Source organism: Lontra canadensis, unplaced genomic scaffold, assembly GCF_010015895.1.
Source record: "Lontra canadensis isolate GAN:19392208 unplaced genomic scaffold, GSC_riverotter_1.0 scaffold97, whole genome shotgun sequence".
NCBI lineage: Eukaryota > Metazoa > Chordata > Mammalia > Carnivora > Mustelidae > Lontra > Lontra canadensis.
Window position 1 is genome coordinate 258,853 of NW_022631091.1, and position 27,930 is coordinate 286,782.

The 27,930-nt window shown below is 49.7% G+C and overlaps 1 protein-coding gene across 1 annotated transcript; it reads left to right on the forward strand.

Moving 5' to 3' along the window:
• SLC22A1 (solute carrier family 22 member 1) lies at positions 1 to 27,930 on the forward strand. Its single transcript, XM_032837214.1, has 11 exons — positions 1 to 470; positions 4,906 to 5,009; positions 6,749 to 6,903; positions 8,522 to 8,690; positions 9,957 to 10,071; positions 10,494 to 10,600; positions 13,392 to 13,606; positions 16,351 to 16,459; positions 23,901 to 24,013; positions 25,304 to 25,403; positions 27,224 to 27,930. The coding sequence occupies exons 1-11, from the start codon at positions 60 to 62 to the stop codon at positions 27,288 to 27,290; spliced, it is 1,665 nt and encodes a 554-aa protein (XP_032693105.1). The 5' UTR covers positions 1 to 59; the 3' UTR covers positions 27,291 to 27,930.

The following is a 27,930-nucleotide window of genomic DNA, read 5'->3' on the forward strand; positions in this document are numbered from 1 at the left end:
CCCGGCCATCCGGGCAGCCCAGGCAGTCTGGCCAAGGCGATGAAGGTGCTGGCCCCGTCATGCTCACCGTGGATGATGTTCTGGAGCAGGTCGGCGAGTTTGGCTGGTTCCAGAAGCAAGCCTTCCTGACCCTGTGCCTGCTCTCCGCTGCCTTCGCCCCCATCTACGTGGGCATCGTCTTCCTGGCTTTCACCCCAGATCACCGCTGCCTGAGCCCCGGGGTGGCCGAGCTGAGCCAGCGATGCGGCTGGAGCCTGGCGGAGGAACTGAACTACACGGTGCCCGGCCCGGGGGCCGCCGGCGAGGCCTTCCCCCGCCACTGCCGAGGCTACGAGGTCGACTGGAACCAGAGCGGCCTCAGCTGCGTCGACCCGCTGGCCGGCCTGGCCGCCAATAGGAGTCACCTGCCGCTGGGGCCCTGTCGGCACGGCTGGGTGTACGACACGCCCGGCTCGTCCATCGTGACCGAGGTAAGGGCAAGCCCCGGGTCTGGGGGAGCAGGTGGATTTCAGGGAGGAAACACGCAACAAATCCTAGGGGTTTGGTCTCACATCAGGTTGGAGGGAGGAGAGTTCTATCCACTGAGCACTTAGGACACTTCTGGCTCTGTGCTGGGCACTCTGCATCCTTCCGCCGTCTGGTCTCCTACGGACGCCGGCCGCTAGAGAGGCAGGTGGAGGTCAGGGAGCCCTTTGCGAGCCAGACTGGATTGTTGAACACGGGTCTACGGGGAGACGGGTTCCTCTTCTTTCTGCCCTGCTGGCTTCTCCAAGAGCCCGTAGAATTCACTTGGGGTGCCGTTAGAATGGTGGGTCCCCCTCCTTCACTTGTGTGACAGCTATGGGCCCGCTGGGGTGGTTTGGAAGCCGGAGTCAGACTGTTTCAGTCCCGGCCATGCCCCAGATCTGCTGGGCATCCCTGAGGATGTTACCCAGCGTCATGGAGGTACAGGTATATCCGCTTCCGACAGGGTCAGTGGGTTCAGCTGTGGGTGGCGGACCCGCTCCTGGCCTGCAGGAGGGGGTAATGGGGTCAAAGGGCCTCGCTTGCAGAGTTCAGTGGGTCCTTTCTGTGTTGTGCCTCGAGAATATTTTAGTCAAAGGCCACCAGATTTTTTTTCCTTTGTGGATCTTTTTGAAAGTGTCACCAAGTGTGGGCCCTTGGAAATTGGCATCGAGGTTGGTTGTTGAAGCCACAGACCAGAAGCTATGCAGAGTGACTCTGTTAGCAAGGCTTGGTTTGGGTGCTTACCTGAAACCGGAGGTAACTGAGTGGTTTTGGCATCAACACAGCCAAGGCTCTTACTGGAGGAAGAGGCTGTGTCCTCTCCTCTGGCCTGATCAGGTCCCTGCTGGGGGGGGTCGGACTGGGAAGGGGACAGAATGGGAGTTTCCCCTTCAGGAGGAACAGGTGCAGGTGTGACTTGCTTTACCTGAAAACGCATGAACACCTGGTTTCCAAGGCTTGCTCTGGTGACAGCATGTGCTAATTCGGGGACAATGAGCTGTTAACGCTGATTCGAATTCAGGGCTCTGGGGAGGAGCGTGGGGGTGAAGGGTGGTGACCCCTCCTTCTCCGCCAAGTGCAGAGTCCTTATGGAAGGCTGCCAGAAAAAATGCAGGACACCCAGTTAAATTTGAATTTCAGATAAATGATAAACAATTTTTAAACATAATTATGTCCCAGATGTTACACAATGTTTGATGCTGATAACCGAGGCGGGAATACAAATGTTGCACGAAGACGCACTTACACTAAAAAAAATGTGTTGTTTATCTGAAATTCAGATTGTACCAGGTACCCTGGATTTTCTTTCCTAAGCCTGGCAACTCTGCCTTCATGCCAGACGAGGAAGTTCGGTGTGGTTTCTGCAGAGGAGGAAGACAGTCCTAGTGGGACATTGGGAACTGTCTAGATGCGGGGTGTGTCCCCAGAAGAGACATAGTCCTGGCCTGGGCTGGGGAGAAGGGCCCCAACTTGCCCGAGGGTTCTTGGTGGGAGGGGGGTGAGCAGGGCCACTGAGCCTGAGCCTGGACCACAGGAGAAGGAGGGGTTGGGGCTGCGGAGGAGCCGGGCAGGGTGGTGGCCAGGAGGGGTGGGGCAGCGGACATGGAGGGACAGCGGGAGGGGGAGAGTCAGACGCAAGGGGACCGAAAGAGCTCCAGAAATAGTGACTGTCTGTGGCAGCCCAGCTGGGCTCCCAGGAGACCCTAGATCTAAGCACTGGCAAAAACTGAGGGGCTCCTGGCACTCTCATTCACAGACGGAGTGTGCCCTGTGCCAGGCGGTGGGGGTGTGCTGGAGGCAGGGGGCGCGGGGGCTCTAGGGTGGGAGAGGGCAGGAGCCCTCGGCAACCCCCCCACCCCCACGCCTTTAAATCCACCTTGGCCTCTGTTTCTCCTCCTGCGCTGCTGCTTATTCTCAGGGGCTTTGCCTTCGTGATTCCTTTCTGCAGGAATAATCTTTAACTCAGCCATGCCTTGGACGTTGGAACCTACTTGAGGGGGGATGCTGAAGCAGCCATTTGCACATTCCAGAGGCGCTGCCCTTCCGAGCTCTGGGTGGGGCCTGGGGCTCCATCTGGGGAAGGAACGTGTACGTTCCCGACCTCTGAGTCCCCTGTCCTTCCAGCTGCAGCCCCGCAGTGGTCTGGGGCCCCGCTCCTGGCTGGTTAGCTCCGTCTTCCCCTGCCTGTGAGTGTGAGCCAGAGAAAGGGCTCAGCCCCAGGTCACAGGAGGGCTCTGTCACCGTTCCCAAACACGTCTCATCCTAGAGATCTCCTGGCTTCTGGCCTGAGATCTGCTGAGACCGCATCCACAGCGGTCTGTGTTCTGACAAGGACTCCGGGGGATTCTCACGATCAGACGAGCTTGGAGAACACAGACTGTGCCTGAGACCCCAGGCCCTAGCCCTGGCAGAACCCCAGTGGGAGCAGCGACCCATCCAGTGCCCCCCACTCCACACCACCCTAGGCTTTCCTGGGGTCTGGGCCTGTCTTCCCGGTATGCACAAATGTGCTGGGGGCAGTGGTTGGGTGTGAGCTGGCGGGGGGCACGAAGCACAGACCTCCACAGGCAAGGCCAGATGCCCCTTGGTCTGGTTCCGTGAGCGCCCTGGTTTCTGTACAGTCTGGGGGACAAGATGGCACCCTGGGCATCTGAGGAAGGGGGGCAGGGACACCTTACAGACACGCTCATGACAAAGATTAGAGCAAAAGACACAAACTGGTGCCCAGTGCAGTGTAAGCGGGATGTGGTCTTGGACAGGTGGGTAGAGGCTACGAGAAGACAGTTGGGTGGTTGGAGAGGCAGACCCTGGGACAGCCAGATAACACCCAAGAGCGATCTGTCCCTCTGTTTCCTAACGGCAGGGCCCACTGCAGGCCGGGAAGATGGAAGACGGCAGAAGCTCTGCGGGGACGCTGTGCTTTCAGCTAAGGGAATGAATGTTTGGGTTTGGTAGAGGGAATGCCCACGGCGCTCAGTGGTGCAAGCGGGGGTAGCAGGTCACAGGACAGGCTTGGGATTCATTTCGGAGTCAAGTGGTAACCCGGAGCGCTACCCAGATTTTATATTGAAAAGTGCTCATGTCAAGGAAGTAAGCAGCCAGTCAGAGGGCCCCCCAGGCTGACAGAGCCCAGAGACCTGGGGCCCTTAATGGTCGACCCCAGGGCCCGGGACTGGGGGTGGGGGGAAGGGGCTGGCTTTAACCAGCACCTGAAATATTTGCGGGCAGTGGGGTATAGTCAAACCTCTATTCTAAGGGGTAAAGTGTTTGTTGTTTACCTAAACCCTGTTCACAGGACTCCTCTTCTGCGTTCACACCAGCTCTGTGAGTGGGACAGGACAGGGGCAATACACACGGTTCAGACTGGGAAACTGAGGCCTGCAGTGGCGAAGTGACTTTCTTACCATCACACATCTCCCAGCGTCATTTGGTAGGGGGAGCCATGAATCCGAAGTACTTAGAGTAGGACAGAGACAGGGAGAGAGGAAGGGTGTGCCCCAGGGCTGTGCCAAGAATGGGGATGATGTGAGGGCCCCAGCCGTGGAGCTCTACACCTTGCTTCTACCTTCTCTGCACCCCAGTGAGGAAGTGGGATGCTTCTCCTCCTCCTCTTCTTCCTTCCCCTCCTCTTCCTCCTTCTCCTCTTCTTCCTCCTCCTTGGGGTTGTCGGGGCTTCTCAGTGCCCAGATGTGTGCCCCCTGCGGTGCGGCTTCCCCTAAAACTCAACAGAGCCCTTCCCCAGGTGGGTCTGTCCTGCCTTTGCCCCTGGCTCCCTCCTGCCCTGTCCCTCCCCTCGCTGGCTCTGGGCACAGTGCTCCCTCTGAGTCTCCGGCCACCCTGGGTCCTGAGCGCAAGACCCCAGTGCCCACACTGCTCTCACCCAGCCTGCCTTCTTGCCCGAGTGTTTTTGCTCAGCCCCTCCCGGGGCCACTCATGGCCACACCCCCCATGACAGAATCCCCAGGGTCGCCGCTGGGCCTCACATAATCAAATATATAATTAATAGGTACTTAATCGAGGGCTTTTGACCAGTTCTGAAAAACGTGTTCGATTTATTTGGCTACATTTCTGTCTTTAGGAAATTGCTGTGCTATACTTCTTTTTAGAAGACCATCTGCTGGCCATGTTGTCTTTCAATAACCGACGGCCAAGGTCAAAGCTCTTGATAGCGGTGAGGGTAAAACAAAGATACTAGGGATATAGTGTAGCAGGTGAGATTCACCGGAAACCTGAAATTTGTCTTATGAAAATGGGGTAAGAAAAAAATGATGAGAAACCCGTTGGGCTATCACACTTTGGGGTAAACACTGATTTTGTCTGGGGAGAGGACGGAAGGGACACTTGGACTTATAAACCGTCTTGTGTTTCCGGCCCCTCCGACCATGGCGTGACCCGCAGTTTAACCTGGTGTGTGACGACTCTTGGAAGGTGGACCTTTTTCAGTCCTGCGTGAACCTGGGCTTCTTCCTGGGCTCTCTGGGTGTCGGCTACATTGCAGACCGGTACGTAAAGGCCAAGCTGACTGAATGCAGCGGCGATGCCATGAGGAGAATGGATCACAGGGGACAGTGGTGGGAGCGTCCGGCTGGTTGAAACCTACCGCAGACGCTGATGGAGAGAGACCTGGTAGCTAGAGCTTTGGAGTGGGGTAGGGTAGCAAGATGGAGTAAGGGTGGGGATTCAGGATGGACTTGGGGGGCCAAAACTCATGCATATTGTATAGTTGGGTGGTGGGCTGAGAGAAGACGGGGACAAAGCCAAGGTATACACATGCAGCAGTTGGGTGAGGTGAGGGTAGGGACAGACGGGGTTAGAAAAAGGCTTCAGTTGTGGGGGGAGGGGTTGGGAGCCATCCTGAGTTTGGTCCTGTGCTAAGCGTAGCCCAGGAGGCAAAGAAAAGATACCACATAGGGAGCTGGGTACGTGAGTTGTGCTCAGAAGAGCGGTTTGTGCTAGAGATAAACATTTGGGATTTGTCAGCAGGAGCTGGTATTTAAAGCCGTCAACCGTGGTTGAGATAAGCAGTGGAGCGTATAGAGGTTGTTAGGGAAGGAGTTGCTGGCAAAGGAGATGTAGGGGAAACAACAGGGAGGTAGAGAGACACCCACTCTCCCAGCATAGTGTGGAGTTATAGAACACAAGACGGGACTGGCCTGACGGGGAGGAGTGGCCCAGATCTGTGGACAAGGCACCCCACGACTACCAGGGACAAGGATGGTGTCAGGGGAAGGCTGAGGAGAAGCGAGAGAGGAGGAAGTAGAGTTTGGGTGCGTGGACAACACTGTAAGGCAAGTGGGGTGGGAGGGACAGGGGACAGGCAAAGGGTCCAGGATGGGGGTGACCGCACCATGGAGGGCTTGAGGAACCAAAGGGGCTGTGGAAGGGCTGGGTGCCAGGGGAGCAGGTGGAGCAGCCTTTGGTCGGAGGCACAGGAGAAGAAATGGAGGTGGACGCAGATGACATTAGTTCTGATTGTTTGGGGGTGACGGTTGTGAGCGTCCAATGGGAGGTTTCTACATTAGTGCAGGATGAGGATGTTTACTTGCTGGTGTGGGGCCGTGCTGGGCAGGAGCATGGGGCTGGAGGTGAGGGGCAAGGAGTAGGGGATGTTGGGCCCGGGCTGGAGTCTAGGAGGCAGGGGGCGGGGAACGCCAAGGTTGCAGGGTGGGAAGATGTGGGGGTAGGGACCAGGTCGGGTGTGTGACCACACAGAAGGTTGACCCGCTGCTTCCTCGAGTAGCCGCTGGAGTGTGGGATCAGGTTGGAAAGATGGAGTCAATGAAGCTCCCTACCGGGATGAAGAGTTAGCAAGTGATTTGCCCGTTTCATTCATGAAGGAAGGAAAGGGAAATAATCCTCAATTGTTATGCCATGAGAACTGAATATTTTCCCAGAAAAGTTTTTGAGGCCCCTGCTAAGGCTGGCATGTTAATAATAACGCAGTCTGCGGGGCGATGAGGGGGACACCTGTGGGGACCTGCAGAGCCCCGGGGAGCAACCCTCCCTGGCTGAGATGCCACATGCCTGAGAGCATAGGGATCCTGGCTTTTACAGTGAGTTAATGAACCTCAAAAGGGCCACTGTTCCTGAGGACCACACATTTGGGCCCTTGGCTCGGGTGGCAGTCCTTCAGGACACAGTGACACATGGTTCCCGATCAAGACCCTCGCTGTCGCTTGGTGCCCATTGGACCCCAAATACTCAACACCCACCCCCCTTCCCTGTCTCCTTGCCTCTGAAGGTTTGGCCGAAAATTATGTCTCTTGGTCACCACCCTCGCCGGTGCCATCTTGGGTGTCCTCACGGCCGTGGCACCGGACTACACGTCTCTGCTGCTCTTCCACCTGCTGCAGGGGCTGGTCAGCAAGGGCAGCTGGACGTCCGGCTACATCCTGAGTAAGTGTCCCCCTGGGATGCCTTCCCACCAGGCAAGTGGAAGGGGAGGGAGCCAAAGGTGGAGGTGGGATTTAGGGGGAGAGGGTACATTGGCAGGGTCTAGAGAAATTGTGCTAAGTCTAGTTGTATGTGACGGCCTGTCTGACCAGGCAGGGCACTACGTGGGGACGGCCTCCCTCCCTCCCTCTCCCCTTCCCTTTCTCCTTCCTTCCTCCTTCCCTCCTTCTCTCCTTCTTCCCTTCCTCTCACGTTCCCTCCCTCCTCTCTCCTTCCCTCCCCTTCCCTTCCCTTCGTCTGCCTCAACTTCCTTCCCTATCACCCTTCCTCCTTCTCACCTTCCTTCCCTCCCCCTTTCCTCCCACCTACCATCTGTCCCTCCTCTCTCCCTTCCTCCCTCCCTCCCTCCCTTCCACATTCCCCCACTCTCCCCTTCCTTCCCTCTCACCTTCCTTCCCTCCCACCTTCCCTCCTTCCCACATCCCCTCTCTCCCACTTTCCTTCCTCCCTCGTTCCCTCCCTCCCTCCCTTCCCCAGAAGGCTTGTAGGTCACATACTCCCTGGGCCTCTGCTGGTGACTCACTGGTCTCCCTTATTGGCTTCTCTTCTCCCCATCCCTCAGTGTGGCAGGACCCAGGACTTTGTCCTCCCCGTCCCCAAACCTGCTCCACCTGAGACCCCCACCCCAGCCTGCTGTCTGGCGGTCAGCATGGTCCCCACTTCTCTACTCCTGCTTCTGGCCCCTCAGGGGTCCTGCCGCTGGCTTTCCTTTCACAGCACACCCGGGGCCACCATCTCTTCTCTGTTCCTGCCCCAGGATCCAGGCCAACACCATCGCTTCACCTCCACGTGGGTCCCTTGTCTCAACTCAGCAGTGGGCGTGGGAACATGTTGCCGCTTTGGGCACGGGCTCTCCTCCTCATGCGGCCCAAGCCAGCCTCTGTACAGGGCCCCCAGGATGGCTGCAGGTTCGGCCTCTTCCTGGAGATCCTCATCCTCGGTTGCCTCTGCCTAGAATTTCCCCCGCGAGGTTCACCCCCTGCTTTGCTCTCTGAGACAGAGACCCCTTCACTCTCCAGCTCCCGATCCCCTCCCACCAGTTAACTTTCCGTTCCCCTGGGGCACAAAGTGCGTTCTGGCCTGACACATGACTTGCTCATTTGCTGGCTGTGCCCTCTGCCCTCTCTCATGAAGATGTGGGGTTGTAAGGGCACGACTCTGCTGTGGGGGCTGAGGACACGTCCCGGACGCCTGGAGAGGTGCCGGGTCCCTGGTGGGAGATGCTTATTAAGTGAATTACAGTCCCAGGGCCATGAGAAATGTCACAGCTCGGTCAGGAGCCTGTTGGGGCAAAGCTCTGGGGAGGAGGCAGGCCCGTGTTCAGGCAGACTGAGCTCTAAAGCACCCGAATTACAGTATAGATGGCAAAAGGGGGTATTAAAAAAGGAAGCGCTGGAGAGAAGCGGGACTGACTGCCAGGCTTGAGCTGAGGAGCATTAGCGGACAAGGGGAAGGAGCTGGGGTCAGGCCGGGGAGGTGGGCAAGGTGTGGGGGCTTGCCCGGAGGGAAGGAGGCCACGGGGAGCACAGGAGCCCTGATGGTGACTCATGTCCTGTTTCAGTCACAGAATTCGTGGGCCTGGGCTACCGGCGAATGGTGGCCATCCTCTACCAGACGGCCTTCACGGTGGGGCTCGTGCTGCTCTCCGGGCTGGCCTACGTCATCCCTCACTGGCGGTGGCTCCAGCTGGCCACCTCCCTGCCTACCTTCCTCTTCCTGCTCTACTACTGGTACGCGGGTCCTCCACGGGGGCCCTGCTCTCTCTCCACCCCCGGGACTATGCTCGGTGAACTCCCACTGCCCGGTGACCTCGGTGGCCACATGGGCCGTCCTCCAGTAGCCACGGTGACCTGTCACTCAGGCACAGGGCTACTCCTGCCCTTTGTGCCATTTGGGGTGTTCTAATATTACAGGATGGCCCCATTATGTGGGGGAGCTACCCTCAAATAGAAACTCTTCGAATTCGCATCCCCCTAGGGAGAAGGACAACGCTTCACGTCAGATGAGAAGGCACCTAGCCACAGAGCAGGCATTTGCTGTTTGTTGAATGAATGAATGAATAATGAATGAATGCATGAGAGTTCCTGGGGGAATGTGTGCATTAAGCCATTGTGAGACAAACCAGTCCCATGAGGTATTAATCTTACTAGTGGAGCCTTTGGCAGGGTCCCAAGGCATAGACAGCTGGACAGATGAGTTTTGAGTTTTGATTGTGGGGCAGGGAAGGGGTGTGCAGAGGGCTGTGGAGAGAAAGATCTCATCCTAGCACCCCTCATCACCATTCTAAGGACAAATTACCGTGGGTAGTACCGAAGTAGACCCAGTCTCTAAACCAGGGCTCGCCGCCGTCCTGTGGTCAGGACGAGCCTGCTCTCTCCCCATCAGGGTGAAATCCGGGGCTCCCCCGTGGGGCAGGATGCCCAGGCTGAGTCTCGCTGGCCCTGCAGCATGGGCCTCAGCCTGAATGTTTCCAGAAGACCTCATGCCAGAGATTCCCAATCTTCACGTTGTAACATCCTTACCCAGTTTGAAATGACCACATACTATCTATTTATGTGGTTTGGGAGATATTTTGGGACCTGTTCAACTGTGCTTGTATGATGCAGAGACCCCCTGCTGTCCCACAAGGGTCAGGGAGCACACGGAGCATTGATTCTGTACCAGGAGTTTCCAGGGGGACGAGGGCGGCCAGTGGCTTGCAGAGAATGGGACCCCTGCCCCGTGAAATGAAGGTCACAGAGGAAAGCAGCCGTTCCCTTTTTGCCCCTAAATCTTAGCAGGTGGCACTGAGAGTGTGAGGGACCCACCCACAGAGCTCCTTTCTGGATCCCTGGGCTGGCACAGGATGACCCCAGACCCTCATCCACTAGCTGCTTGAGGAATTACAGTCCCAAAGTGAGGAGGGTCGGTTTCTCAGAGCCATGGCCTCGCTCCAATCAGGCCTTCGCATCTGCACTCTGGAGGCGCCCACACGTAGTGACGATCTGTGTCCACAGGTGCGTGCCCGAGTCTCCCCGGTGGTTGTTGTCACAGAAGAGAAACTCTCAAGTGATAAAGATAATTGACCACATTGCCCAGAAGAATGGGAAATCACCTCTCCCTGATCCCAAGGTGACAAAATAACAAGGGGTTTCTTACATCACTAAACCTTGGGTTGGGTTTATGATTTATTTATTTACTTATTTTTTAGAGATTTTATTTATTTGAGAGAGAGAGTGATCAAGAAGGAGGGTGCACCAGCAGAGATAGGGGCAGTGGGAGAGAGAGAAGCAGACTCCCCACTGCGCAGAGAGCCCAATATGGGGCTCGATCCCAGCACTCTGAGATCATGACCTGAGCTGAAGGCAGAGGCTTAACCCACTGAGCCACCCAGGTGTCCCGGGTGGTTTAGAAAATGCTTCTGGGGCTGCCTTGAGGAGCAGGAAGGCCCTGGAAGAACTTGGGGTGATGAGCACAGGAATGCGGGGGTGGCTCTGAGGGCTTCTTCCGCTCCCCCAAGCTTGGACGCCACTGATGCTCTTACTCCCTCCTAGATGCTCTCTCTCGAAGAGGATGTCACCAAAAAGCTGAGCCCCTCTTTTGCAGACCTGTTCAGCACGCCACACCTGAGAAAGCACACCCTTATTCTGATGTACCTGTGGTAAGGGACCTTCCAGACCATCCCCCGCACAGAATCAGGGTGCTTGCCAGAGTCCTGGGGTCTGAGTTAAAGGCAGTGGAAGGCAGAAAAGGAGTTTTTAAATGAATTACAAGCAGTCAGTGAGCTCATAGAAAGACATCTTTATTTCTCCCTTGAGGGTGGAGTAATGAGGGAAAGACAGCATTCCAGTAAGAAGAGTGTGTGACATGGGGGGTCAACAGCAAGATGAGTGAAATATGATGGAGGGACCCCAGGGTTGCCGCCCCTCTCACAGGTCTGTCTTCTGGGAACAGACATGTCTTGACGTGGCATCGGAAATGGGTGAGATTTCAGTGGCTCTCGGTGCTTCCAAAGATGCAGAGCCCTTCCTCACATCTTGGCACTTTAGAGACCCTGCGTGGGCAGGGCTATGCCTTTATTGCCCACTGATTACAAGACTCACTCACACATAGGACCTCACCCACGTACCCCGGCCCACCCCCAGGGTCTGCACCCCTCTCCAGGCTGCTTTCTTGCAGTCCCCTACCCTGTTCCTTCAGAGGACATCAGGCAGGCTCCCCATCCCCCAGGCTTTTTCCCTGACATGCGGGTGGTTCTTAGCAGTCACTCCCCCAACCCCTGGGGCTCCCCCTTCATCTGGAGCCACTCTGCTCCTTGTACAATTGTTTCTGCTTCCAGGAAGGTTTTACTAGAACCAAGGGTCCAAGCTAATAGCGTGATGCCTGGCACATGGTAACCTTGCAAATATTTGCTGAAGGTCGAATGAATAACCACAGTTCCATAGAACCCATCTGTGGTGCAAGAGGTGCCAGCCAGGCTGACCGTGCCCTCCCTTTGCCCCTACCAGTCACAGGCGTGTCCCTGTGCTGGCCCCGAGCCTCTGCAAACCCCAGCTGCCTGGTGCACTTCTGTCCCCCCACTCCCTCCTCCCCTTTCCACTCACTGCCCCCACTGCCATCCCCTAATGCACTCTTCTCTAGGGGGGAGGGGGGAGGGGTCTGCTTTGGCCTCTCGGCTCTCACACTCCTGCACCCACTCCCCTGAACATTCTGCTCTGCAGAACTCCCCTGTCTACACCCTCCGCTGGCTTCCTAACCCACTGAGGATAAAACCAAATCCCTTTCCATGGCCTACCATGAGCCGACCCTGGACCCCCCTCCTACTGGCCTTCCCTCCACCTGCTCCTTCCCTCCCAGCCCTTTCCGGCCCCGTGACTCCAGACAACTCCCATTTCTCTATGGCTCAGCTTCCTCGTCAGCAAACGGGGATCACGGCAGAACCTCCCTCGCCGGCATGATGGCAGTTTCATGAGATAATTTGTGTAAAGGGCTTTGTAGAATGGGTCTAGTCCCACGGATGGCTGTTTTAACATGTACATGCAATTCATGGGCTCTGCCAAAAGATGGCAGCACTGCACACTTGTTAACTGGTTTTTGACTGGAAAATCAAGCTTAGACCTTCCTTTCTCTTAAAGCAATCCCTTTATTGGTACTAGGTGACTCTTCCCACTTAACTGGGACAAAGGGAGGGCATGATGAGACCCTCGGAAGTTAGGAATGATTCAGGACTAGAAACAAGAGCATCACAATGTTTCTTGGTGTGCAGTTGTATAAAACAAGGGAGTATATTGATGAGAAATATCAGTTGTGATCTGTTTTAGAGCCAAGAGGCAATTTACATGCTGGGACAAGAGCACAACTTCTTATCAACCAAAATCTCTTCTCAAACTGTAAATACCAATATAATGATCAAATGTTTCTATCCTCCAAAATTACGTGATGTCACCAAAAAATGACCCATGGAACTCTCTAAAACCTTCTGGAGTGAATTAGCCAGTCCCTATTGGTGTCTGAGCCATATTCGGTACCCCTGCTATTCCTCCCTGGAATGCGGATGGAGGGGTCCTGCGGCGGGCTGCAGGGTGGAGGAGAGAGGGGGAGCGGTGCTGTTAATGACAGCACCACTGTGCCGCTGGAAAGACTTGGCTGGCATCTGCTCTGCTGTGCTCTGTGGACTTGACCTTGGGACGATGATGATGATGACACCAGTAATAGCTCATCTTTAGCGAGTGCTTTCTATGTGCCAGGAATCACTCCAGGCACTCAGTGTGGGACAGGGAAGGTGTGAAGAGAGGGTTGTGGAGAGAAATAGCTCATCCATGAGCCTTTTGTCACTGTTTTGCGGAGGGCAAACCTGATCTGTGGAGGCCACTGGAGTAGGACACAGCCTCTCTAAATGAAGGCTGGCCGCTAAGTCTTAAACATCTGTGGTCAGGACAAGCCTGCTGTGCTTTTGTCCGGGTAGAACAAGGGGCTTCCCACTGGGAAAGGATGCTCTGGTTGAGTCTGGGTGCTGGGACAGGATGGGACTGTGTCTGAGTGTTCTCAGAAGACCTTATTCCATTTGTTGCATTTACTGATGAGGCAGACAGAGCTTAGTTAAGTTCCTCAAGATCTCACAGCTCGTACAGGGTCTGATCGCTGAACCTGCTTACTCCTGGTACCCTCCACCCATCCCCCTGTAGCCGCTGTGGCCTCAGGGTCCTCGTTTGCTGGCTCTAGGACACGGGGTTGTACCCCAGAAGTCATGACATCACATCAATCCTGAGAGAGCCCCTCACTGATGGCCCCTCTAGGACACCCTTCCTGACTTTTATCCCCTCTTCTCATGTCACTCCAGGACGTTCTAGATCGAGCGACACCTGTTCCTCTCCGGTGGCCAGACTCCGAACCCTCCCCCATCCCACAGATAGGAGCCTCGGTCTGAGCCTCTGCTTCTCCTCTGTGCTCAGGTTCACGAGCTCCGTACTCTACCAGGGCCTCATCATGCACGTGGGTGCCACGGGCGGGAACCTCCACCTGGACTTCCTGTACTCGGCTCTGGTTGAATTCCCAGCGGCCTTCATCATCCTCACCACCATTGACCGCTTCGGCCTCATCCGCCCGTTGGTGGTGTCCAATCTGGTGGCGGGGACAGCCTGCGCCATCATGATCTTTATCTCCCACGGTGAGCTGGGTGTTCCCTCACTCTCTAGAGGATCGTATTATTGAACCGTGGAACAGCGTTTCGGCTCCTGGATATGCCCCTCGAATGAGAACAAAGACAACGTCAGGGTGTTACCCTAGTCTACAGCTGTGTGTGTGTGTGTGTGTGTGTGTGTGTGTGTTTGTGTGTGTGTTTTAATTTTAAGTTGGTATAACATACACATGATGAGTAAATGACAAGTGTCAAGCTACTTACCTGTCCCACTGTTGACTGACACCTGTGTGGTTTCCAGCATCTGCCTCCTGGGGCATAAGCTGCAGGGAACACTCGGACGCACGTCTCTTCATGGGCCTAGACTCTCCTTTCCCTCGGGTACAAATCTGTGAGTGCGTTTGCTGGGTCAGGTGTGGTATATATGCAGCTCGAAGTCGATAGAGGCAGGTTTCCAAAACAGCTGGACCAACGCACACTCCCACCGAGGATGCCTGAGCGTTCCAACTTGCCAACACTGGGTATTGCCAGTTTTTTTGACACCAGCCTCTCTGGTGATCATGTGCTTTCGTCCATCGTCCTTACGACCCAGGATAATCCAAAGCAGAATGACTTTGGTCAGTTTCGGTTTGAGTACACAAACCGCCTTTGCTGTTTGTTACGTTTGGGGAGGTGGTTGAAGAAACACAAGGCAGATTTGCCATTTCCTCAGTTTGTATTGCTTGGGCTTTGCCCTTGTGGGTTAAATGAGCTGTTTCGGTAAGTTTTTACAGAGAGGGTGTTGTGGGACGTGTTTCCTGAAAACTGTTTTCTCAAGAACCAGGCTGTATGGATCAGGCTGAAAATAAAAAGACAACTCAGTCTTCTCCTTCCTCCTTGCATGGAGAGAACAGTGAGGACAGGGAGAGGAGCAGAGTCCGTCTGAAATAGATTTTATCCACCCTCTTCCCCATCTTCCTATTTCTGGAATCCTGCAAAGACAAATGGGAAGTTTTCTGTTTGTTTGTTTGTTTGTTTTTAAGTAACAGCAGTGGGGGCAGAGAAGGAACCCAAGATCTCAGGTTGTTAGTTATCATCAGGACGGAACCCAGGCACCGTGCTCTCTGGTCCCATCCCCCCCTGCCAAGGTCTCTCCCCCCACCCCACCCTCTCCACTTGCCTCTACGGAGGCCTTGTCATGTGAGATGATAAACACTCAGGCCCTCCTCCAGGAAATATTGCCAGTACCTTCTGTGTGGCCAGCACACATCTCAACCCTGGGATCCCAGCCGTGAGCAAAGCAGAGAAAGTGCTTGCTTCACAGAGTTCCCGTTCTAGAGGGAAAAAGTGCAGGTGAAGCATGGTGGGCGTTAATCCTTCGTGCGGTGGTCAGGGGTGGCCTTGGCAGACCTGAATGAGGGGAGCAAGCCGTGTCACCCTCTGGGGAATGTGCTTCTGGGCAGGAGGATGGAAGCGGGAGGATCACCGAGGAGGGTCGAGCTGAGCACTCAAGGAACAGCCAGAAGCCCTGCGCCTGAAATCGGGAGAGCAGGGCGGGACCTGGGGGACAGAGGTGGGCATTAGCAGCAGGCAGCCTTGGACGGTGTCCCCCATATGGAAGGAAGCACTGGGGGCTTTGGGCAGGGATGCTCCCCACGGTCCCTCTGGCTGGTCAAGGGAGAGGTGCCCCCGGCGCCGATGGGAAACAGGACAGCAGAGTCACTCACCAGATTAAAGACCCCAGAGTGTGTACGCAAGGCCCTCCCTGTAGATCCTGTCTGAGTGAACTTCCTCTTCTTTTCTCTTCAGGAGGCTGGGGGTATCCATGATCTGGCTTGGCTCCCACCACAAGGTGGTGAGCAGCAGGGGGCTGGGAGACTGAGTCGGACCCGGTGGGGAGCTCGTTCCTAAGGCCACCGTGTCCTCTCTCCGGGGACCCTCACGCTGGCGGAGTGAAACGAGCATGTCCTCCATGAACGGCCAGTATCTGGGGACAGGGGTCAAGAAGACATGATGTCTGTGACCCCAGAGGCTTTAATGAGTCCCCTGGCATGTCCTGGAAGCCACTTGCTTGCTAGTGTGTGGAGTAACCGAGGTGGAGCCAGTGATGGGGCCCAATTCCTCAATCGGTCCTCTGTAGGGGGAGGGCTTCCCGAACCCTCGTGGAATGGGGAGCCCCACAGCCGTCTGCTAAGATGCAGCAAGGGTTTGCTTCCCTAGTGCTTGAGTCTGAGACTTTCCTGAAAGGTGTTTCCTTTAAGACAATGTGTTTGGAAGTGAAGGCCAGATTGAGGGTTAGAAATCTGGTCCCTCAGCTCCAGGGCTGCCAGCCGAGGGGCTGTATTTCTTGTGGACCTCCTGTGTCAGGCTCTGGCAGAGACACTATTGCATGGTAATTAAGAAGCCAACGTTTCTGGAGCAGTCATGGTGGACATTTCACATTTGTCATCTCAAAGTCCCGTAATAGCTTGTAGGCTGGCTATCACTATTCCCATTTTACAGCTGAAGAAACCAAGCCCAAAGAGGTAAGTCACATGGCTGACAGGAGGCAGAGCTGAGATCCAAAACACATGTTCTTTCCTCTGTGCAAAGGAGTCTCCCTCCTGTGTCACCATCAGGTTCTGAAACCTCGCAGGACTCAGTTTACTTATCCCAAAATGAAAGGGTTAGACAAGGCACTCCTTCTGGCTCTTCCAGCTCTGAAGTCCAAGCTTCCTAATGGGGCTCCTCAAGGTGGGGCACTCGTGGGCTCAGTCCCCATGTGAGTTCCCCACCTCTGTGTGTTTCCTGTCCAGATCTACACTGGCTGAACATCGCAGTGGCTTGTTTTGGCCGCATGGGAATCACCATCGTGTTCCAGCTGGTGTGCCTGGTGAACGCCGAACTGTACCCCACATTCATCAGGTGGGTGCACAAAGTGGGGAGTAGGGGAGTGTGGTGGGGTCGCCACTGACCTAGCTGGGCACTAGCCAGGCTCAGCGAGGACCAGCACTTCCAAGACAGTTGCTCAAGGCTCCCCCAGAGGTTAATCCGTTTGGACACTGAGTTGGGGGGTGGGCGTTAGAGAGAGGGTCAACGGCTAATTACAGGAGAGAACATGAAATGGGAACTTGGAATGGAGTGTGCAGCGGGCAAGCCCTGAAGAACAAGCATCTGCATAGAGAGAGCCCTGGTTAGGGAGTATGAGACTGACTTTCAGCCCAGCCCTCAGCTCCAGCTCCTGCCTAAGTCCACAGCCATGCAGACACCTGTAGACATAATGTGCTCAGAGCTCTGACCGTACGATGGCACACAAAACATTTCTAGACATCTGTCACTTCGCCCTTAGCATCACCATTATGCCCATTTTACAGATGAGGAAGTTGAGTTTTAGAGAAGGAAAGAGCACTTGCAAGAGGCACAGAGCCAGAAAGTGGCAGGGCATCTTTCTGACCTCGACGGTGGGCTCTTCCTGGGACGACACGATACTTTTCTGTAAACGTAGCAACAGGCCTAGAAGATTCATCATAATTTAAAAAGATTTATTTATTTATTTGAGAAGGTGGGGAGGGGCAGAGGGAGAGAAAGAATTTCTAAGCCGACTCCTTGCTGAGCTCGAAGCCCTGTGGGTGGGGAGGGGGAGCTCAATCCCACAACCCTGAGATCATGACCTGAGCCGAAATCAAGAGTCAGACGTTAAACCGACTGAGTCACGCAGGTGCCCCAGGCCTAGGACATGTACTGTGTAAAGTCAGGTTTAGACCAAAATTCACTGTCACACCTAGTTTGCTGAGTTTTGATTGTATATGTATTCATTAATCTGCCACACAGTCACTACGGGGACATTGCCATCACCTCCAGAGGCTTCCTCAGGTCCCTTTGCAGTCGGTCCCCCCCTTCCCATCTCCAGCACCTGGCAACCATCTCTCTCCCTTCGGTTTTTCCTTTTCCAGAATGTTATTATGTAAATGAAGGAACATAGCCTTGTAGCCTTTTGTGCCCTCCTCCTTTCACTTAGCATGACGGAGGCCACCCACGGGCTTGCAGGCATCCATGCCCTGTTCCCTCTGAGTGCAGAGCGGTGATCCAATGTGTAAACGATGCACCACGATTTCCTTAGCCATTCGCCGGTTTATTGGCACTCACTGTTTCCAGTCTGGAGTGATTCTAATCTAGCTGCTCAGAAACATTCAGGTACGGGTCTTGGAGTGGATATATGTTTTCATATCTCTTGGGCAAAAACTTCGGAATGGTTCATACGGTGCATGTTTAAATGTATGAGGAGCTGTCAGGATGTTTTCCAAAATGGCGGGCCATCTCGTGTTCCACCAGCTGTGGGGAGAGTTCTGGCTGCTCTACAGCTCCATCAGCACTTGGTGTTGTCAGTTTTTTTTATTGTGTAAGTCATTCTGGGAGGTAGTGGTATTATTGTGACTTTAATTTACATCTGCCTCATCACTGACAATGTCGAGCATCTTTGTACGTATTTACTGCCATCTGTGTTTTAGGAGACTCAGTTTTAAGTGAAGATGATTTTTATTGTAAAAGTAATTAACTGCTTTAAAGTTCCAATTCTGACCTTCTTTAGAATGTGGTATGTTTCCTGAAACGCTTTTTTCTGTCTGTATGGTTTCCTGTTTCCCATGCCATCATGCCAGTGGTTTCTCAGAACCATTCCAGGTCCCCAGTCTCTTAGCTACGCAGCAATCTGAGCCCCTCAGTCAACCAGAAGACGCAAGCGTGGCTCTAATGTACTCTCCTCTTCCCCATCTGTCCTTCATTAAAAGAACGTCTTCTACTCTCATCTGTAAAAGGTTGCTTGGATTGAGTATAAAGAGATGAAGGCAAATTAAAGAGAAATTCTACATTTGGCTGTCCTGAGCCCAGAGTCTAAAATAGCTGGGCCAAACAATTCCGTTGTCATGGCCACCAGACCCAAGGGACAGACTGAAAGTGTAAACTGTCAAAGGTCCTGATGGCCTGCTCCTACGTGGAAGAAGGCCAAGCAGCCCATCTCAAGGATGGCCATTTGCGCAGAGAGTCTGTGATGAGATTCTCGGTAACTGGGAACAGAAGCCAGACATTGAGAACTGACTTTAACCATGACCTACACACACACACACACAGCAAGAAGGCTTTCGTGGAAGTTCTGATATTTTCAATAAACGGAATCAAATCTAAGTCATTAAAAAAAGATTATTTCGGTTACTTTACAAGGACTCCAAAGTCAAAAAATTATTATCAAAGCCATTTTGAATGTGCTTCTTATTCACAGGAGGTATTAGAAGTGAACAATAGTCTCCTTTTAACTACAGCACATATTGTCAAGAACATTCTTTCGGTCTCAATAGGCACTGCCTTGTGTTGAGAACAGTCTCTCCTTTTTGTCTCCTCAGTATGGTATGAGTTCCCTGAGTAAAGGAGTGACATACCATACATCTCTGTGCCTCTGCACCTGGTCTCCAGTTGTGCTAAGCAGTGACTAAGTACTTCTAGAACGACTGAATGAACCAAGCCCCACAACCCCATGACTTTTACATCAGGGACCTAGTTCCCTACTTCTTCCAGCTTCTGTGTGGTTATTCAATTTTTTACTTTTTTAAGACACAGTTTCTTAGAATAATAATAAAAAACAATGGTGCCTTTTCTTTCTCCTCTTGGACATCACACTGAAGTTATCAGAAGAATGAGAATTTTAAAAACCCTGCAAATTCCAGCTTTGCAATGAGGATGACCCTGAAAGACAAGTGTGAGAAGAAGGGCTGCCTAATGCAGTGAGGTTTCAGAGGGTCTGGAAGATTCCAGGGATGCACACCATGACAGTAACTCTGGGACAAGACCAGCAGTTTCCAAAGTAGGAAGCATACCTGGGAGGGTATAACCCACGAGCCCTTGTTTACAGTAACAAGATGGATATAGGGGCCTGAGGCATAGGTTTCATTCCCCGAACACTAGGATGCTGAAGGTGAAGCAGGGAGAGTGAGTCCAGGAGAGAACCTTCAGGGGTCTTGGGGACAACAGCGTGCTGCAAGGCAGGGTGGAGGAGAGAGACGGTGTGGTGAGGATTCTGCACTGCTGACCCCTGTAGACTGGGAGTGAGAGATGTTGAAGCACCTGTTCTCATACAACCCTGGTTGAACAGAGAATTTTCACTAGCCTAGAACATGATCTGGCCCCTCCCCATGAGTTCTTCTGAAAGGACTGATATAGGAAGAAATCAAGTATTAAAAGATGAATAATAAGAAAGTAATTCACCCAGTTATACAAACACATCATGAGAGAAAGGGAGAAAAGGAACAGAAAAAGCAAATGACAGATAAAGAATACTCTCTGGAAAAATATTGTCGCAATGGAGGTGAAAATTGTAGCCCCACATACCTCAATTAAATGCAATATCAATTAATCAGTCATATGCATAAAATAAGAGTTTAAAGCAGAGATTAAAGTTCTTGAAAGAATATGGGACAAGACGATTAAAATGGAAACCTATCTGAAAGCAGTGCAAAGGAGAACCGATCTAGTGAGGGAAAGGCAAGGTAGGATGAAGAATTGCAAAATGAAAGTGAAATAAGCAAAGTTTAAAAGTCTTGGAGATCACAAGCACACGTGCACACATGCGCGCACACACACATGTCCCAAAGAAGACAACTGAAATAACGAAACAAAAAAACTCAAAGGGAAAATAAAAAAACCTTTACAAAAACTTCTGGAAATAAAAGAAGGTTTGACTCTGCGATTTGAAGTGGCACTCAGTGTAACAGAAAAATGGACTCAGAAGGAACAATGATAAAGAATATCCTAGTTACATTATTGGGCCAAAACTGTAAGTCACAGATATAAGGAGAATATCAAGTTGATTATCAGCTTGATAATCATTGAATGTGGGATTAAAGTGAATGTGATTTTGACAACAGAACAGCAGTAGATGTCATAAATCTGACATTAAAGAAATGCTAGAAGACAGGGAAGGGAAAGGAAAGGGAATGTTGCATCTGGTATCCTTAGTATACTTTTTCCAGCTTGGAAAAAGCCATATTACTAAAAGCTGATATGGGTGCCTGGGTAGCTTAGCGGGTTGAGCATCTGACTTCTGATTTTGGCTCAGGTCATGGTATCAAGGTTGTGAGATTGAGTCCCACATCAGGCTCCAAGCTCAGTGGGGAGTCTGTTTGGGATTCTCTTTCTCCCCTTTCCCTCTACCCTCTGCCATGCTTGTCTGTGGGTTCTCTCTCTCTCTCAAATAAATAGATAAAATATTTTTTTTAAAAAGCTGGTAAATTATGTAGTGCTTTAGGTGTACTTAAAGATGTAAAGGGTAAGGCAAACACTAAAACAGTGGTATAATTTACTGAAAGCAGTGCTTGAAAGGATGGAGGAAGTGGAAATATATAAATTTTGTAATTGTTTATAATAGGAAGTTAATGAATACTGCCTAAAGGAATAGAGCAGTAAATGTATTATATAAAGTTATAAAGGTTAACATATGAATAAAAATGCAAACCTTCCAGGGCCCCTGGCCAGCTCTGACAGAAGACTGTATGACTCTTGATCTCAGAGTCCTGAATTTGAGCCCCACATTTGATGTAGGTTACTAAAAAAAAAAAAATTTTATATATATATATATATATATATATATATATATGTATGTGTATATATATATATATATATATATATATGTAAATACAGTTTAAAAAATACAAACTTTCCAAATTATCAGAAAAAAATACACATAGCCAACACATACTGAGAAGAAGACACTAGAAGCAATAAAGAGCATGGTATAAAAGCTAATGACAGAATTAATTCCAAGTGCTTCTGACATTTAAACAAATACAATGAGGCTTAACTCCTCTATTGACAAAAGGAAACTTCTTTGGTTACAAAGCAAAACTGAACACTTTGCTGCATAGCTGAAGTACAACTTTTCTTTGGAAGGGTTGAAAAGAAAAGAATGCATGAAAGCTTATCAGTAAATGCCAACAAAAAATATAGCAAGACCCATAATCTTATCAGACAAAGTTGAATTTATGTAAAAAATGTGTTTAATAAGATAAGGAAGTCCCTTAACAATGATAAAGAGGAAATCCATAATGGTCTCACACAGAGAGTTTATAAAACACTTAATTCATAGAAAGCTCCAATAATACTGAAACTGTTCTAGACTATAGAACAAGGAGAAAGGTTTAAAAAAATTTTATTTTATTTAAAGATTTTATTTATTTATTGGACAGAGAGAGAGAGCACAAGCAGGGGGAGCAGTAGAGGGGAAGGGAGAAGCAGACTCTTCAATGAGCAGGGAGCCCGGTGAGGGGCCTGATCCCAGGACCTTGAGATCATAACCTGAGCCAAAAGCAAACACTTAACTGACTGAGCCACCCAGGTGCCCCCAAAAAACATTTTAATAAAACTAGAATAATACTGGTATCAAAGACCAACAAAGATAAAGAAAATAAGGAAACTATAGGCAAATATTATGTGTGAATATTGATTAAAATCCCAAACAACATATTATCAGAAGAGAATAGTGGAGACATTAAAATCATAATATATCATATCTAAGATGAGTTATTCAGGAACACAAAGACAGTTCAATATTAAAAAATCTAATAGTATAATTCATACTAGTATATTGAAAGAATTTTTATAGAGCTAATAAATTAAAGCTATACTATTATCTCTTTAGATAGTGAAGGGCATTTAATAAAATTCAACATCTGCTGTTGTTATTACAATCTTTCCATAAAACAGGGATAGATAATTTTGCATATAATTTCCTCTATTTCCAGCTAAGAAAAAACATATCATTAAACACTGATAAAGTAAGTTACAAATATATTTAAAAATATAATGGCAAACACTAAGAAATGATAACCAACGAAGATGAGGTAGTGGTGGGGGTTTGGAAAGGAAATGCAATGCACTACTTTTATAATTACAATTGTAGGGAGAAAGAGATTATGCAAATGAGCATAATGGAGACTTAAAAGTAATGTACTAAAGAATAAAGCTTTTCCCAGTTTATTGTTCCTAATTTCACCATATTTTTAAAACAAAGTCAAGATTATTTGTAGGAATACAAAAATATCTAGCACGAAACAATGTAAAATTTATCAATAGTCACAAGAAATATGAATGTTCTAAACACCCCAGTTAGAAGGCGAAGATTGTCAGACACGACAAGAAAGTAAGACCCAACTGTGTACTGCTTACAAGAAACTCACTCTAAATATAGTGGCGGGGCGCCTGGGTGGCTCAGTGGGTTGAAGCCTTCAGCTCGGGTCGTGATCCCAGGGTCCTGGGATTGAGCCCCACGTCAGGCTCTCTGCTCAGCGGGGAGCCTGCTTCCCTTCCTCTCTCTCTGCCTGCCTCTCTGCCTACTTGTGATCTCTGTCTATCAAATAAATAAATAAAAAATCTTAAAAAAATATAGTGGTGGAGATTGTTTAAGAGTAAAGGGATGGAAAAGCACATTCCATGCAAACACTAATCAGAAGTGACCATCTTCACAGAAGGCAGAGTGCGTGTCAGAGTAAAGACTATTACAAGGGATAGAGGGGATCCTTCCAGGTAGATCTTTTCTCTACTCCCCCCTCTAGCTTTCTTTGTTCTCTATTTCTCAATACCTTCTCGCTACCCTTCCCTATCTCTTCATGTGAAAAAAGAACTCTACTCACACCAACCAATTCTCCAAGTCTCCAGACACCACTGGGGTATCCTATTCAATTCTGACGTTAACCCCCTGGTTAACTGTTAAGAGCAGACCCCACAAGTTAAGGTCCTAGCCCCACAAGACTGCCCCCCCCACCTCTCAGAGTCCTGAATTTGAGCCCCACATTTGATGTAGGTTATGGCTGTCTCAGGCTGTCACCTGCACTTCTGACTCACTGGTATAAATCAGGATTCCCATACCCTGCTCTTCAAGTTCAATAATTTGCTATCATGTTTCACAGAACTCAGAGAAATACTTAATTACATTTACTGGTTTATTATCCTAAGGGACATAACAAAGTCTATAAATGAACAGCCAGATGCAGAGGTACTTAGGGTGAGGTTTGGAAAGGTCTCCTGAGCACAGGAGGACCTTTTGTCCCTCATGGGAGATTCTGTCCCCATAGACTTGGAGTGGGCTACCCTCCCAACACATGGGTATTTTCACCAACCCAGAAGCTCTCTGAACCTATAGTTTGGGGTTTCTATGGATGCTCTCTTACATAGGCATGACTAATTAAATAAAAATCATTGGTCATTGGTGATTAACTCTATCTCCAGCCTCTCTCCCCTCCCTGCTCTTGCTCTAGGATAAGGTTAACATCTGGAAAGTTGAATCACAGACATATCATCCTTTTTGTTCTCTGTATTTTATCAGGAATCTTGGAGTGATGGTGTGTTCCTCCCTGTGTGATCTGGGTGGAATCATCACCCCCTTCCTGGTCTTCAGGCTGATGGAGGTTTGGCAAGGCTTGCCACTCATTTTGTTTGGTAAGACTTCATGGGTTATTCATTATTCTTTCCTTCCAGCCCAGCATGATTGCTTAAGACCTCTTTGACCAGTGAACGATATCCTCTGGTGAGTTTATAGGAGACAAGGACGGTGCCTGCCCTTCTGTTGTCTCCTGACTCACTCTGTCTTGTTTCATGGGAAAGATAAGATGCCATTCCCAGAAGGCAGGCCAGATGTTACATCTTAAGGTTCTAGAGTCCAATAATTCATCCCATAGGACAAAATTTGGGAGGCATCTTGATATAGCCTCCCGCTTTCTTATGAATTTGACTCCCAATTTTTGTGCATATAACATGTAATTGTGGGAGGCTTGAAGATGCTAAATTGTCACCCTTCTTTTGCTTAACAATTGAGAATAGACACAAGGAGGCATTAGCTTTGTTAGTGATAATGTTGGATTAGAGCAGGAGGAGAACACTTTTCCTCCTCCCCAGACTAAGACCTTGGGTCTTCCAAGACCCAGCTTACCTGTTTGGCAGAAGGCAAAACTGCTGTCTGTGTGCAGAGAGCTGCTGTGTCTGCGCCCCAGGCAGACCCACCAAGGAGTGGGAGGAGAGAGGGGAGAGAAATAAGGATAGGGGAGGAAAGAAGGGAGGAGGATAGGGGAGGGAGAAACAAGAGTGGCCCACCCTGACCAAAATATATTCTTTTTTTTAAAAGATTTTATTTATTTATTTGATAGACAGAGATCACAGGTAGGCAGAGAGAGGGGGAAGCAGGCTCCCCGTTGAGCGGAGAGCCCGATGTGGGGCTCGATCCCAGGACCCTGGGATCATGACCTGAGCGAAAGGCAGAGGCTTAACCCACTGAGCCACCCAGGCGACCCCCAAAATATATTCTTTATGCTTCATATCATATATAGTAATATAATATTAACATATAGAAACTATAGTATATTTTATAGTTTATAGTAGCTATAATATGTATTATATATAAAAATAATACATTATAATATAATTAGTATGTATAGTTTTATATACAGTAGCTATAATCAATATAATACATATTATGTATAATAATAAATAAATTCCCTAATACTTAAACATCAGTTGTGGTAGAATTTACGTAGAAGTAAAATGAAGGCAATATTCCTTATTCTTACTCTGACATTTTCCCAATAATCCTATTGTTCAACTTTTTCCCGAGATGCTCCTGACTTCTAAAAACCAGGTTCATTACCTGGTTAACCTTTAGTTAGCGGCTGGCATCCCTCGGAATGCCATTGGCTGTGTTCTAAGGGCTCTATGTGAACTCTGTTTCCTTTGAAGCGCTGTTGGGCCTGGTTGCCGGGGGAATGACGTTGCTTCTTCCTGAGACCAAAGGTGTCACCTTGCCAGAGACCATCGAGGATGCGGAGAACCTCGGGAGGTAAGCACATGGTGCTCAGGGACTCAGGGCCATGTGCCTCCATGTCCTCTCTTGGTCTTAAGGGTGTAGGAGCTTTGCAGGTATGGTGTGCGTTTTTTATTACTCCTAGAGTTGCTGGAGAGAAAAACAACCAACCAGTGGCTTTGGGTAAGGAGAGACTGGAGAGCACAATTACGTGTTTTTAGTGGTCGGTTATCTGTTCTAAACTGTGGGATGGAGAATCTGTGTCTGAGATGCTGACTGACCGAGGACTGAGTCCCTAGCTCATCCCTGGAGTGAACTGCTCTGTGTTGGGAACGTTTTTTAAATCCATCTTCTGTCCTTTCAACAATTGTTGGTTCAGGCTCTTTAGTGACTCTCTTTACAAAGGAGAACAATTTAAAACATTCATTCCTGTACCATGGACAAGTGCTTTAATGGAGCCTCAGATGCTTCTCTTTTCATTTTTTGTTTTTTGAGTTAGAGATATAGATAGAGTGAGAGTGAGTATGGGGGATAAGGGCCAGAGGGAGAAGCAGAGAAGCTCCAGCAGACTCTCTGCTGAGCACGCAGCCCAACGGGAGCTGGATCCCATGACCTTGAGCTCCCGTCCTGAGCTGAAAGCAAGAGTCGGACACTTAACGGACTGCCCCTCAGATGCTACTCTTAAAGTGGTAAGAAAGAAAAGGAAAAAACAGTGCTCGAGGAGGTGGCCACTTAGCTCCCCCTCCAGACTCATTCTGTGGATTCCATAGGAAAGACACATGTGTCCCTGTGATGAGGAGAGACAATGGTCTGTGGCGTCAGAGAGACGTGGACTCAAATCCAGTCATCCATGTGTCCATGTGACTTTGGGGATGTTGCTGAAACTCACAGAGAGTGAACTTCCTTGCCTGAGAAAGAGCTACATTAGTACTCAGTTTGGAGGGTTGCTGGGAAAATGCAGCAAGGTAAAGTAGGTGACATTTTATCTTTTATTGAAGATAAAGTAGATGACATTTTATTACTTTAAGATAAAGTAGATGACCAAGCGATCGCCTGGCACACAGTAGATGCTCAATAAGTCTGAGATTTTCTCCATTCTTCTCGCATCTTGTGTGAACTCCTTGGTGGGTCTCAAAACTAGGTATGCAGAAGAATCACCAAAAAAGAAGTTTACTGAAATGCAGATTCCTGGGCCATCTTCTAAGGTTTTTGACTTAGTAAATGAAGGGTGGGACCCAGGAAATCTGTGCTTTTAATAAACTCTGCCAACCAAGAGCATTTAAGTGCTAACTAAACCTGACTTTGAGAAATTCTGGGTGTCTCAGTACTGATAAGGAACAAACATTCTATTTTAACTGTAAACACAGAGAGCTAATGTTGATTAGCAGATTTTAAGCCATTTCAGTACAATTTGTCCATAGACACCTGCTCATTCTTGAGACCGCCCTCTGCTGGCCTCTGTTGCTTGCTAATCTCATTTTCACCTTTTGTTTTGATATTTATTCCCACAGACAACTTCGCAATAGTTTCTTCTTTCTTTTCTTTCCCTCTTTCTTTTTTGGCAATAGTTTTTTCCTTCTTTCCTTCTCTCTCTGTCTCTTTCTTTTTTTAAAGATTTATTTATTTGACAGAGAGAGCAGGGGGAAGGGACAGAGGGAGAAAGAGTCTTAAGCAGACTCCGAACTGAGCACGAGCCCAACATGGGACCTGATCCCACGACCCTGAGATCATGACCTGAGCTGAAACCAAGAGTCAGACACTTAACCAACTGAGCCCCCCAGGAGCCCTGCAATAGTTTCTTAATCAAAACATTGACTGTTTATTTTAACTTTCACTTTTATTTTTGGCTGCTACAGGATAGCAAAGCCCAAAGAAAACACGATTTACCTTCAGATCCAAACATCGGAACGTGCTGGCACCTGAGAGAGATGCTTCATGGGAACTGAGTGGCAGAGAGGAAGATGGGGTTTTCATCTGAAGAAAAGAAACCCTGATTTCTCTGTGCTCTTCCTCACACTTGCCTGCCCCTAAACCAAAGCCTAAAGAACACTAAATGTGCTTTGCTTTATTTTCTTTCTTTGAAATCTCCCAAAGCCCTATCTTTTATCTACTTACTTTTCCTGGTGAGAACTGTCGGTGGTTACCAGTTACTTAATTATCTGAAATATTTGGAAGATCCAATAGAATTTAAATATTACTATAAAAGAGGCCTCTGTCACTGGTTTCCTAAAGGCAGTGTTGTTTTATTCACTATTTGAAAACAAATGTCATTGTATCTGTAGTATCTATCTTGGCAAAAGTATTTTAATATGTTGCCTTCTTGAAGGGCACTTTGTTTTCAAATATGGCGGCACTTCCTACAAATGGTACCCGAATTGTGTTGGAAATATGATCCTTCTCTGAAGGCTAGAAGAACTGTAACCTTTTTAGGAAGCAGTTTTTGTCCCCTTTGCTCCAGGAATATTGTATTTTATTTCACTCTTGGTTTTTGTTCTTGTTGGTGATTCTAGAAGTTTAACTCCTATGCCAACTGCAAAATATTCTAGTAAATACATCAAAAGGA

What these genes read in the sequence shown, in the direction of transcription:
- SLC22A1 (XM_032837214.1), top strand. Translation starts at nt 60, where the DNA reads ATGCTCACCGTGGATGATGTTCTGGAGCAGGTCGGCGAGTTTGGCTGG. An exon ending in CTCTTCCTGCTCTACTACTG is followed by an intron (nt 8,691 to 9,956) that starts GTACGCGGGTCC and finishes CTGTGTCCACAG; the next exon opens with GTGCGTGCCCGAGTCTCCCC. An exon ending in CTGTACCCCACATTCATCAG is followed by an intron (nt 16,460 to 23,900) that starts GTGGGTGCACAA and finishes GTATTTTATCAG; the next exon opens with GAATCTTGGAGTGATGGTGT.